This window comes from Artemia franciscana, chromosome 1, assembly GCF_032884065.1.
Source record: "Artemia franciscana chromosome 1, ASM3288406v1, whole genome shotgun sequence".
Taxonomy (NCBI): Eukaryota; Metazoa; Arthropoda; class Branchiopoda; order Anostraca; family Artemiidae; genus Artemia; species Artemia franciscana.
Window position 1 is genome coordinate 60,139,185 of NC_088863.1, and position 14,407 is coordinate 60,153,591.

Sequence of the window (14,407 nt, forward strand, 5' to 3'; positions counted from 1 at the left end):
GCCAAATCATTTATCATGACAAGAAACAAAAGTGGTCCCAAGAGGGTACCTTGGGGGAACTCCACAAAAAATGGGCAGTGGGTCGGAGTAGGTGGACTTATATTTTGTCCGTTGACATCTACCAGAAAGAAAACTAGCAATTAAACGCACAAGGAATGAATGTAAACCTAGTCCAAGAAGTTTTTTACAAGAATATTGTGGCAAATTAAATCAAAAGATTTTCTTAGATCTATTGCAATAAGGTTAATCCAAGAATCTGGTTCATCGAATTTTTGCAAAATACTGTCAAATATACTTACTAAGTTATGAGATGTAGATGTGTTCGTCAAATTTCCAAACTGCCTCGGATCAATCTTGTCCAGAATACGGTCTTTCAGCCATGCTGCAACAAAATTATCATACACTTTGCTAAAAATGGGTGTCATGGTGATCGGTCGGACACCCGAAAAATCATTGGGCGCATCTTTTTTTGGTATTGGTGTAATAAACCCATTTTTCCAAATTAATGGATACTCACCGATTTTCGTCACCTGATTAAAAAGGAGTGTTAGGGGCCACTAAGATAATCTGGAAATGCTTTGATGAGATCGACGGGAATATCTACAGGGGTAATGCTTGTTCTTTAAGCCTTTTTAATTTAAAAAAAAAACACCTGGGACTCTGATATTAAAGAAATCAAATGACTCAGGAGGAGGGGCGGGTACTTCCACGCTCAGAAAAGGTGGGAGGGATTTCACAATGTTAGCCAGATGTTTATTAAAGGAGTTGGCTGTTACGACGTGATCTTCATCAATGCCAAAATCGACTCCTTTTTCCACCTTGCCTGTCATCCTTTTGATTCGGTTGTGCCATTGGCTTAGTTTGGACTCGAACAGATGATTAGCTTCACGCTCTACATATTTGTTCGCGTGTTTTCGAGTGACTTTTCTCAGTTTGTTTTCAACCTGTTGGCTTGTTGGGTATAACCATGACGGAAAAGCCATCTCTGTTCCATTACCATTTTCATAACTTCTTGTTTAATATATGGTCGATCTGACGAGAAACGTTTTGTCGACTTCTCAGGAAAACAGGCCTTGTAATTTTGAAGCAAAGTTTCTTGGAAAATAGTAGCTTTTTCGTTGCTACTTTTAGCATTTTGAAATTTTTCCCATTTCTTGCAGCTTAAACATTGGCCAAAAGTCAGAAGTCCCTCATCTGTGATTGGTCGACTGATAGTTACAGTTATAGTGTAATCGATTTTAAAGGAACAGGTGGGGTTAAGTTCAAGGGAAAAGTGGTAACTTTCTCCAATCGGAGCCCCTGTCGTAGGTATGTTGTAAAATTCATGCATATTTTTGGAAATTCGGTCAAGGGAGGTGCCACCTTTGTGTGTGGGAAAACTGACGAGCTGCTTCAGGCCGATTCTAGTGTCCAGGTGATGGAGCTTTTATTCATTGGCATCGCCCATCATGAAAATTCCGCACGATGGGTATTTGCCCAAAACATTATCCGAACTGAGTTGTAGCTAATCTACGAATGCTTGGCGGTATTCACTCGTCTGATCCGGCGAGTAATAATACACGCAGAGAGCAATACCAGTGAATTACCGGGGGAGACTTCGTGGTTTTAGAATGGCCCATATTATTTCGTCGTACTCAGTTAAAATTGGACATCAAGTCCAATTTGAAAAACTGTCGGGGGGGATCGGGGACGTTATCTTTTGTGGGGGATAGAAAAGCTGACGTTGCTGAGGCAGCGGATACGGGAAAAACATTCCAACCGACTGTGAAGGCGCAACACAGGCTTGGTTGGGGGTATGTTGATGTACGGGAGGGATTGTAGGTAAGGAGGATGACGCAGGTCCGCGAGAGGAGTAATGGCGATGCTTGTGAATTCGTAACCCCCGTCCAGGTAAGTATTTTGATGCCGGGTTTGGATCAAGAAAAGTATTTTTCTGTCGATTTGTATGACTGGAGCTACGTCTTTTTGTTGTTTCGCAATACGCAAGGCGAAAACACATTCTTTTTCAGTACATGATGAAACACAACATAAATCAGCGTGGTCAAAATTACACTTATTATTACTGTAAGTTTTTGAAATAAAACGTGGACATATATGCAAAAAACGACACTTTTTTCTGAGCTTACCGACATATCTTGTTAGATTTGGGAGCCTCTTTCACAAAAACCTGCATATAATATTACGTCCTTTACTGGTTAAGGGATTGCGCTTAACTTTTTGTTGAAATATTTTCTCGAAAACAATTAACGGTTCATCTTCAGTCGGTTAGATGTCGGTTGAGTGTTTAACTACGGAAAACTTGCGAATATACAACATTCTTCACTGTCCCATTGTCTGTGCATATAAATAGATTGTCAGGTTTACCGACTCTTGAACATGCAACATATAATGGTCCATGGGAAAACAATCCGTATTGTTGTAGTTGTGTCCCGGTCGTCATTTATATTCCCTGTGTCCCGGTCGTCATTTGTGTCCCAGTGTCCAAGTCTGTGATTTCTCTTTGAGTGTCCCAGGCGTCATTTCTATTCCTTGTGTCCCGGTCGTCATTTGTGTCCCGGTGTCCCGGTCTGTATATACATTCGTTTTTGAATCGGTCTTTTGTTCATTTTTTAGTTTTTTACCTTTTTTTTAGTTTTTTTAGTTATACCTCATGATTCTAATTGATTGCCCTTGAGCTTTGTTGATGGTGATTGCTAATCGAACATTCCCTGTGGCCCCGTCGTCATTTATATATCCCCCTGTCCCCCCCCGGCGTCCCGGTCGTCATTTATATTCCCTGTGTCCCGGTCGTCATTTGTATCCCGGTGTCCCGGTCAGTATATACATTCGTTTTTGAAATGGTATATGATGTAATAAATTTTATATTTTTCCCCTTTTTTTCTTTTTAGTTTTTTTTTTGGTTTTTACTTTTTTTTTTTTTTTTAGTTTTTTTTCTCTTTTTTTTTAGTTTATTTTATTTTTATTTTTTTTTGGTTTTGTTTTTCTCCTTTATTTTTAATTTTTTCCTTTTTTTATTTTTTTTTCTTTTTTATTTTTTTTAGTTTTTTAGCTTTTTTAGTTTTTTTTTATTAGTTTTTAGTTTTTTTTTCTTTTTAGTTTTTTTGTAGTTTTTACCTTTTTTTTAGTATTTTTACTTATGTCTCGTCATTTATGCTCCCTGTGTCCCGGTCGTCATTTGTGTCCCGTTGCTTTGTTGATGGTGATTGCTAATCGAACATTCCTTGTGTCCCGGTCGCTTTCTCTTTGAGCGTCCCGGTCGTCATTTATATTCCCTATGTGCCGGTGTCCCGGTCGTCATTTGCGTCCCGATATCCCGGTCTGTAATTTCATCAGTCGAAAACATGACGTCAGTCAACGCACAAACACGACGTCACCCGACATACCCACACACACACAGACAACTTATTTTTATATATATAGATAGATAGATATAGAATAATATAGATAGAAGATATATATATATATATATATATATATATATATATATATATATATATATATATATATATATATATATATATATATATATATATATATGTGTGTGTGTATATTATATATATATATAGCTCAATGCCCCACTCAACATTTCCCAGAAAAGCCTCCCCCCCCTGCTAAAAATTGACTCATAATTCCCAAATCCCCTTCCATGAAAAATTCCCCCACACGCAAAATTAAGCAGTCAAAGACAAGGTACAAAGTAAGTGATTCAAAATGCCGATCAGGTGTCCTAAGGGGTAAAAAAAAATCAGCTTTTAAAAATAGTTTCAGAATAGAAGGTGGCTGGTCTCCAATCATAGTCAACTGAAAAAAAACGGACTAGATGTATGAATTCCTGATCAAATGGACATCCTCCGAAGTTTCTACGACCATGAGGCAAAGATAGGGATGAGGAAAAGCCAGGCCCCTCTTAGATGGAATACATTCTGTTCATTTCGAGTTTACTGTTGCTCTTTACCATCATAATAGCAGTATAGACTAGAAATATTCCCTGAAATCAAGAGGGATTCAATATCAATTTCTACCTCTCACTCCCTCCGCCCCTTCCTTACCTTTGGGTTACACACTTCAATTCATTCTAACGAATCACCCACAATTTCACCATCCGTAACAGCACTGGAGTCACTTTCAACATTAAAATTCTTATTGGTTCTATCTTCAGGTAGACGTGGATCGTCCACTCACCTAACTTTTGAACCAAAAAGTTGCCCATAGTTGACTGCTGTCTTTGCTTCGACATCACAACTGGTTAATATCCAAAAATTTTTAACCGTTCAAAACCCTTCTAAAATCATGACATCTGGAAGATGTCTCTGGTATTGCAGTCATTTAAAACATTACTTAGTTACTGAAAATGAAACTGGTTTCGCTTGCATACACTTTGAATCTTCAAAGATTTACAGGATGAAAAGCTACAAAAGGCCTCTTAAGCTGAGGTGACAGCAAATACTCTACAAAATTCCTTAAGTCTTAAGGCAGGGAGATTAAATGTCATGAAATCATTTTAAACATGCATTGATCTAAGCTTTGATCTCATAATCAAGTGACAGAAATCTAGTGATTGAACTTTTGTCCCACGCCATGGGCAGGCGGCAGTCGCCCCTTTGGATCCACTACTATAGCCTGAAGACTCCTAAAGGTCTTAATGTGGCTACTTTCGATTGCGACTCTGACTATTTGTGATTATGAATGCTTTCAACTTTGACTATTTGTGACTGCAAGAACTTATAAGTATAGCTACTTGCAACCAAGAATACTTGGGATTGCGACAACTTATGACTACGACTACAACTACTAACGACTGTGAATACGAATAAAACTTGACTGCTACTGCAAATGCTGGGAACTTTAACGACTTGCGACTAAGAGCGCAATAGTTCATAACTGGAAATGATGCTGCTTACTACTGTGACTGTAAATGCTATTGCAACTTCTATTATGACAAGTAGACTATTGAACTAAATCAAAAGCTTAACTGGATCCTGATTGTCAAAATGGCACAGTGCAACCAGATTGTCAAAAGAGCTTAACTGCAAAATCTCAGGAATACTAAGGCTATTAAGTTTCCTTGAATATTGAGGGTGATATTGCACTAAGTTAAATGAGATCAGGTTCACCCAAGTTGGGAAAAGGGTATATCTAAGGTTATTTATATTGATCTCAGGAACGGCAATAGGTATTAAGATAAAATTTTCGCGGAATGCTAAAAAAATTCAAAAGACACTATATGAGTCCAGGTTTTCAAGAACAGCTAGGGAAGAATATCAAACTGATACATTCAAGGAATGCCGAGCAGGATATTAAGCTTCAAGACGCCATGTGCACCCCAGTTCTTAAAGGGTGCAACTGCAAAATCTCATGATAGACTAAAATCTATATATATAAATTTTGAATGAGAATACAAACAATTTTTAATAGAATAATTTTAGTTATAACCAATAGTTATTTCATGTCACTTTTTATCTATGCTTCTAGAATTTACCATTGAATAACTTTTTCAATTTAATCTCTTTTCAGTTCACCTTTTTCTTCAATGTTTACGTCTTTTCGACTGTACACCCTCAAAATCTATTTCGTCACTCTTTCTTTTTGATAATGAAACATTTTTCAAATTTTTTTATCCGTTTCTTTTAAAAGATCTATAAATTCTTCGCGGGGTAATGTCCAAAGAAAGTTCAGTTGTTCTTCATAAAACAGATAAGACACTAAGCAACTTGGTATGTCCAAACTCTTCATGCATTTATATACTCTGGATAAATCAGTATCTTTATTTTGCTTGATTATCGCCTGTCGACATGCATCTTTCAATGTTTGGCATTGTGCAAAAGGGCGATCGCTTAGACCATCTATTGACCATAGAAAGTACCAACAGTAATGATTCACTAGAAACATTTACATTACAGTGAATTTGCTGGTAAATCAAATATTTGACTGTAGCCATCTGGCGATTTAGCCTGTGTAGCCATCTATCAGGGCCATCTAGTGGTAAATGTGATGCGCTTTTGATAGCTAACATTAAAGGAGTTTCATTATTTGCATTCATTGTATTTAAATCTGCACCATACGAAAAAAGCAATCGACAAATATCAGCTCTTCCTTTCTGAGCTGCATGGTGTAAACACTGAGCAAAGTTTGGATTTGCCCCACTTTCCAAAAGATACTTGACCATGTCGGAATTATTGGCTAATATAGCAGTAACTAAAGGTGTTTCACAATTCATATTAATTTCATCCACATTGGCACCATACGAGATAAGTAGCTGACATAAATTTTGTTTTCCTTTACTAACTGCATGGTGTAAACACTGAGCACAGTTTGGATCTGCTCCACTTTCCAAAAGATACTTGACCATGTCCAAATCATTGCAACTTATAGCCTGAACTAAAGGTTCTAAAGGGTTAGGGTGGGTCGGGGGGGGGGGGGCAGGTTACGTGGCAGGATCTTTCCATGGAGGAATTTTTCATGAGGGAAAAGAATTTCCATAAAGGGGTCGCAGGATTTTCTAGCATCATTTATAAAAAGACAATGAGAAAATATTTTTTTTTCAACTGGAAGTAATGATCAACATTAAAACTTAAAACGAGCATAAAACATTACTTAAATAAGGGGGTTTGTCTCTTCCACAATACCTTGCTCTTTACGCTAAAGTATTTCTAGTAACTTCAATTAGTTATTCTACGGCCTTTGTGATTCAAGGGTCATTCTGAAAGATTTGGGACAAAATTCAAGCTTTAGTGTAAAGAACGAGGTATTGACGAGGGGGCAAACTCCCTCATATACGTAATAAAAATACACACATATATAAGTTCGTTACATAAGCTAATTCGTAAGGTACGTATGTTTATTACTAACAAAAACGTTTGTAAAAATAAAATAAAAAAATCTAGTTGTATTTTTAAGTAACCAAACATTTGGAGGTAACTAGGCCTCCTTTCCCACCCCCCTTTTTTTAGCGAAATCGTCCGATCAAAACTATGAGAAAGCCATTTAGCTTGTAATTAACATAAAATTGCTTCTCCAAACTAAACATCCGTATGATATATGGGTAGATTATAGCAAAATATATCGTGCAAAGAGTACATTCCGGCAGAATATGCTTCAATCTTTTGAGGATGCCAACTCCACGTGCAACTTTGGTGGAGATAATGTCGCTATGATGCTTCCACGATAGATTTGAATCAATATGGAAGCCGAGGTACCACAGTGATTTAACTTGTAAAATAGGCTTTTCACCTAATAGAACTTTACTACTTACATCAACAGAATCACCCACTCTACAGAATGTCAGTAAGAATTTTTCTTTACATTCACACACAGCAAACTTAAACTTGTAAACATCTCTAATTTTTTGAGAGTAATATGAGCTTTTACTATTAAATCATCTGCGGATTTTGCAAATACTGTTAGCAATATATGTATCCTTTAGATAAACGCACATCTTGTTCACATAAACTGAACAAAGTAAAGGGCCCAGCACAGACATTTTGCTATTTATAATGTTAGATATTGCCGTATGAGTGTCTACACCAGGTAACTACTTTACCCCATGAAATACAAGGCTATCAAGCATGGACTCCTGATCATAATTATCAAGCTTTTTTTCTATTCGACCGATTCTCTCCTTCAAATTTTCAATTTGAAATCTCAGACTAACAAGAGCCTGCTCAATTTTGCAAACTTTGGATTAAATTCGAGCGTGATTGAATCATAAACCTGGCTGATTATCAGTTCAGTACCTTCTTTGTTCAATGAATTTGGGTCATTGAATTTGTGTCAATGAATTTGGGTCATTGGGTCATTGGACGGTTAATTCGAAAAAATGAGGTATTTTTAAGTTACGAAGGAGTGATCGAATCTTAATGAAATATCATATTTAGAAGGATCTTGCAACTCAGATCTTTTATTTTAGATCTGGCTGGATCCAGTTTCATTGGGAGGAGTTGTAGGGGGACCGGAAATCTCGGAAAACGCTTAGAGTGGAAAGGTCACGATGAAATTTGGTGGGAAGAATAAGCACACATCCAAGATACGTGACTGACATAACTGGACCGGATCCGCACTCTTTGGGAGAGTTGGGGGGGGGGGGAGGGTAATTCTGAAAAATTAGAAAAACGAGGTATTTGTAATTTATGAACTGGTGATCAGATCTTAATGAAACTTGATATTTAGAAGGATCTTGTGCTTCAGCACTCTTATTACGAATCCCGACCAGATCCGGTGACAGTAGGCGGAGTTGGAGGGGGAAACCGAAAATCTTGGAAAATGATTAGAGTGAAGAGATCGGGATGAAACTTGGTGGGTAGAATAAAGAAAAAACGTAGATACGTGATTGGCGTAACCGGACTGGATCCGCTCTCTTTGGGGGAGTTAGGGGGGTCTAGTGCTTTGGCGTGTTCGGTGCTTCTGGACATGCTAGGACAATAAAGATTGGCAGGCATGTCAGGGACCTGCACAAACTGACTTGATAAAGTCGTTTTCCCCGATTTGACCATCTGGGGGGATGAAGGGAGAGGAAAAATTAAAAAAATGAGGTATGTTTAACTTACCAGTGGGTGATCAGATCTTAAGGAAATTTGATATTTAGAAGGACCTGGTGTCTTAGAGCTCTTATTTTAAATCCCAACCGGCATTAATTATCTGATTACCCTTTTCAATCAATCCATTGATTCTTAGAATTTTGCTAGAGCTCATACCATATGAGCCCTTGGCTCTTCCGACCTCGTCATAAGTGCCATATGAGCTCTTAGCTCTTTTTTTTTCCGGAAGAAAAACTTGCCCGAACAAGAAAGTTTACCAGAACAAGAAAAATTTCCAGTGTCTCCAAATTGTTCCAGGCTTTCCGAATCCGGCTTTAACTATTATAGATGATTCTACGGTTAGTAAAAATGCGGCATCTGGTAGCTCTTGCGATTTTGGTTCGCCAGGAGAACACTTTGGAATCGATTTGTCTGGAATTCCAGATGTAAATTGTATAGTCAACTTGCGTCATCTGCTTAGTGAGTTTATAGAAGCAATAAAACATCAGTTCAATTGCAAGGACGGGAAATCAAAGCTTCGCGTGAAAGAAATTAAAAACACTGGACTCCAAACAAAGCTCGTCATTATCTGCCAAGACTGTGGCTGGAAAAAGCGAGTAGAAGGTGAGCCGGAAGCCCCCCTCACTACTGTAAAAGAATACCTAACAAATTTCAGTGAACAGATATTAGGTAACAAAAAAGAGAAGATCAGCAATTTACGAGGCAACGTGAACGTGAAAGCTGTATGGGGTATCATGGGGACCGGAGGAGGCTACGCATCTTTGAACGAATTATTAAGTGTATTGGGAATAAAAAATATGAATCCGAAAATGTTTATGAATTTAGAACACTTAGTTGTGAACGCATGGATGGATGCACTATCAGATGTCTTAGAAGAAAATGGTCGTGAATCCCTGAAATTAGCCATTCATGAGGACAGGTTTATCAACGATTTTTTCTGGACTAAGGTCATCTGTGATGGTGGCTGGAATAAACGCAGCAAAGACACGATTATACTGCAAAAGGTTGTGTTGGGGTAATCATTGATGCCTTTAGGAAAAAAATATTATACGTAGGAATAAGAAATAAATATTGTTACCTCTGATTCAGCTCAAAGAAGGCAAACCAGAAAGTGAAAGATCATGTTTGCTTTATGAACTACAATGATCCCTCAAAGAGCATGGAAACCGACATTCTTGTTGAAGGTTTTCACCAAAGTGAAGCCATGCATAACCTTCAGTATTTACAATACATCGGAGACGGCGATTCTAGTGTTTTTTACAAGCTAAGACAAAGTGTTTCATACGGATCATATATCCAAAAAGAAGAATGTGGCAATCACGTGACCAAGAACTATACAAAATACCTCCATAATGTTGTGAAGACAAAAAGGGATGCACAGCAAATTTCTTTCAAATGACATAATTCTAAAGCTAACCAAAAATCTACGAGGTGCAATAAAAAAGAACTCGGCTGATGGTGGGTCTGCCGAAAATCTAAGACAACTCTTACGAAGAGGCCCAGAGCATGTGTTTGGTAATCATAAACAGTGTGATTCTGGCTGTGCCAAAAAGAATGGGGTCTTAGAAACTGTGGAGAACCGCTATAATAACCTTCCGAAAACTATTTTGGAGGATGTGAAAGCTGGCATGGAAAATATTTGTAAAAAAGCGGACTTATCAAGAAACGATGCAACGACCAATCTTGCCGAGAATTATATGTCTGTTGCAGTGAAATTTGTCGGCGGAAAACAAATAAGCCGCTCGAAACGTTGGTCATACCATGCTAGGATAAGTGGAGCAAGCCTATCCTACTCCTTGGGTCCGAAATGGCAATCTTCTACATGGAAAAAAACATTTGGCTACAGTCCTTGCAAAATAACAAAAGAATACACGGCGAAAACTTCTAATCTTCGGAAACGGACAAAAACAAATCAGAAAAGATATTACGCAACCATGGGTGGGAGATATCTGGCCAAAAAGAAAGAGAATCAGAGTTTGCCTAAAGGCGATCAAAATTACGGACCAAATTGCAACAAGCCTGATATGAATCCAGAGGAATTTGAAATCGCAAAGGCTGATTATGTTGCAAAAAATATGAATCTGGAAGGAGCCAAACTGCAGGAGATCTACGTAAACACAAAGGGGCAAAATGATAACTGGATATTTGAGAGGAGCATAAGGATTACTGCATCTTATTTTCATAGAATAGCTTCTCGCCAAAAAAATACTCCAACCGCACCCATAGTCAAGAATATCCGAATTAATTCTAATTTCAAATCTATTCCAATGCTTAGGGGAATTCAACTGGAGGCTATTGCACTGACGGCGTACGAGCAGAGAGAGGGAATATCATTAATAAAAGGAGATCAAATGGGACTACTCATTCATCCAAATATCCAGTTTCTTGGAGCTTCTCTTGATGGTCGCTTAGAAAACGGCACACCAGTTGAAGTGAAGACTGTCCATAATATTCCCAGAGGAATGACCATAAGGGAAGTGGCATCCCAAAAAGGATTGGTAAAGAACTTTTTCCTATGGTCACACAATTCAAAATTGGAGTTAAAGACAAATCACAAATACTATGCTCAAATTCAAGGTCAGCTAGAAATCACCAATCAAGAAAAATGTCACTTGGTGGTATATCACCATGAGCATGATGTGGAAATTTTAACTATTCCGAGATCAAAAGAGTATTTTTTGTCCATATTACCAAAGCTTCAGGAGTTTTGGAGCGATTGTTTACTTCCGGAGATATTAGACTCGCGATTGATTAGGAACATGCCACTTAGAGAGCCTGCCTTAGTCCGGGCTGCAGCAAATCGCGGAATGAAACGGACTTTGGAGCCAGAAGACAGTGGATGTGAGAAAATTACTTGGTCCGACACTGAAAGTGAATATTGAAAGTGGATTTTTCATTGACATGTGAAGAGCATTGACATGCGAATAGTATAGAGATTGTTTAGGGGTCATAATGTATTAGTAGCAGTATTGTTAACCTTAACCTATTAGGGTTGTTTGAATAGTAGACTATTATAGGTTAACTATTAGTGTTGGTGAATAGCATATAAATATTAGTAAGGAAATTATATTTGAGAAATTTCAGCATTCTGTCGAAGTCCAAACCATGTTGATAAATAAACTCTAATTACGTTGAGATTTAGTTGCTACTTTAGGCACTTCCAGGTAAGCTAGAACAGCTAAATTTGGCAGGCGTATCAGGGAGCGGACCAGATTAAATTGGAAATAGTCATTTTCCAGATCTGACCATCTGAAGGGGGTGGGGGCCGGTTAATTCGGAAAAATAATATTTTTTTCGGGGACCGGTAATATTTCAGAAAAATTTCAGTTAATAGAAAAATGAAATATTTTTAACTTACGAACGGGTGACGGGATCTTAACGAAATTTCATGTTTGGAAAAATGTTGTGTCTCAGAGCTCTTATTTCAAATCCCAACTGGATCCGGTGACATTGGGGGAATTGAGAGGGGAGCCTAAAATCTTGGAAAACGCTTAGAGTCGAGGGATCAGGATGAAACCTGATGGGAAAAGTAAGCACAAGTCCTAGATACGCGATTGACATAACTAGAACGGATCCGCTCTCTTTGGGGGAGTTGGGGGGGGGGGGTAATTCTGAAAAAATAGAAAAAATGAGGTATTTTTTACTTAGGAAAGAGTCATCAGACCCCAATGAAATTTGATGTTTGGAAGGATATCGTGTCTCATAGCTCTTATTTTAAATTCCGACCGGATCCGGTGACATTGGGGGAGAGAAGGGAGGGGGAACCTAAAATCATGGAAAACGCTTAGAGTGGAGGGATCAGGATGAAACCTGGTGGTAAAAATAATCGTAAGTCCTAGATATGAGATTGACATAACTGGAACGGATCTGCTCTCTTCGGGGGAGTTGGGAGGAGGATTGTTAATTCTGAAAAACTAAAAAAATAAGGTATTTTCGAGTGACGAAGGAGAGATTGGATCTTATAGAAATTTGATATTTGGAAGGATATCACGTCTCAGAGCTCTTATTTTAAATCCCGACCGGATCCGGTGCAGAGGAAGTTGGGGGGGGGGACCTAAAATCTTAGAAAATGCTTAGAGTACAGGGGTCGGGATGAAACTTGGTGGTAAAACTAAGTACAAGTCCTAGAAACGGGATTGACATAACTGGAACAGATCTGTTCTCTTTGGGGGAGTTGGGGAGGGAGGGTTAATTCTAAAAAATAGAAAAAATTAGGTATTTTAACTTATGAAAGAGTGATCGTACCTTTATGAAATTTCATATTTAGAAGGACCTCGAAACTCAGATCTCTCATTTTAAATCCCTACCAGATTCAGTGTCATTAGGGGGGGGGGGGGACCGGCATTACTGGTACTGATCCGTTCTCTTTGAGGGAGCTAGAAGTTGTTAATTTGGAAAAATTGAGGTGTTTTTAACTTAAGAATGGGTGACCAGACCTTATTAAAATTTTATAATTAGAAGAAACTCAGGTCTCAGAGCTCTTCTTTCAAATCCCGACCAGATCTTTTGACATTGGGGGGGAATTGGAGGGGGAAACTGGAAATCTTGGAAAACGCTTATAAACGGCGTAGATACGTAATTGACGTAACTGGACTGGATCCGTTTTCTTTGGGGGAGTTAGGTGGTGTGGTTCAGTGCTTTGGTGAGTTTAGTGCTTCTGGACGTGCTAGGACGATAAAAATTGGTAGGCATGTCAGGGAGCTGCACTAATTGACTTGTTACAGTTGTTTTCCCCGATTCGACCATCTGGAGGGCTGAAGGGAGAGGAAAAATTTGAAAAATTGAGGTATTTTTAACTTACGAGTGGGCGATCGGATCTTAATGAATTCTGATATTTAGAAGTACCTTGTATCTCAAAGCTCTTATTTTAAATCCCGACCAGCATTAAGCCTCTGATTTTCCTTTTAAAGCAATCTATTGATTCTTAGAGTTTTGCTAGAGCTCATATCATATGAGCTCTTGGCTCTTCTTGACCTTGTCAAAAGTGCCATATGAGCTCTTAGCTCTTGTTTTTGATGAATAGTATATAAATATAAGTAGTTTCAAAAATTTATTAAATACCCATAAGGGGTTTCCTTCCTCCCTTACCTGTATTTATGACCCCAGGGCAAGGGTGCCTAATGTTTATTATGTACCTTCAGGAACATATCACTTTAAATGACATTAATTTAATAAGTATATGCATTACTCCGTAAAGCAAAGTATGTGATTACCCCGGTTCCAAACCGGGGTAATCAGTCATTTATGAACGAGCTTATAAATCATCAACTATATGAGATGATGGGGAAAAACCAAAATATTCTAAGATACGGCACTATTAGGAATAAAATGAGATCCCGTGGAACTAAAATGGACGAATATCCTACAACTTTAGATTTAAACAAATAATGTTCGTATATTTTATAGGCCTACAATCGGCGTTTCTTTACTTTTAAGAGCCAATAATGTATAAAATAATGTGTTTTAAAGAATAACGTTCTTTTTAAAAATAATATTCATACATTTTATAGGCCTACAATCGATGTTTCTTTACTTTTAAAGGCCAATAATGTTTAAAATAATGTTTTTTTAAGAATAATGTTCTTTTTAAAAATAATGTTCATACATTTTATAGGCCTACAATCAGTGTTTCTTTACTTTTAAAAGCCAATAATGTGTTTTTAAGAATAATGTTCTTTTTTAAAAATAATGTTCATACATTTTATAGGTCTACAATCGGTGTTTCTTTACTTTTAAAGGCCAATAATGTTTAAAATGATGTGTTTTTAAGAATAATATTCTTTTTAAAAATAATGTTCATACATTTTATAGGCCTACAATCGGTGTTTCTTTACTTGTAAAGCCAAACTGTTTTCTGCTTTGTAACCTAACAA

At 37.7% G+C, this 14,407-nt stretch overlaps 2 protein-coding genes across 2 annotated transcripts in view; one reads left to right on the forward strand and one right to left on the reverse strand.

Moving 5' to 3' along the window:
- LOC136032275 (large ribosomal subunit protein mL66-like) overlaps positions 1-14,407 on the forward strand; it is a 414,576-nt gene that overhangs the window by 95,192 nt on the left and 304,977 nt on the right. The window lies entirely within an intron of this gene.
- On the reverse strand, positions 5,765-6,349 carry LOC136035491 (putative ankyrin repeat protein RF_0381). The gene has a single exon (XM_065717356.1). It carries the CDS (start codon positions 6,347-6,349, stop codon positions 5,765-5,767), a length of 585 nt encoding a protein of 194 aa, XP_065573428.1.

What these genes read in the sequence shown, in the direction of transcription:
- LOC136035491 (XM_065717356.1), bottom strand. Translation starts at nt 6,349, where the DNA reads ATGGTCAAGTATCTTTTGGAAAGTGGAGCAGATCCAAACTGTGCTCAG.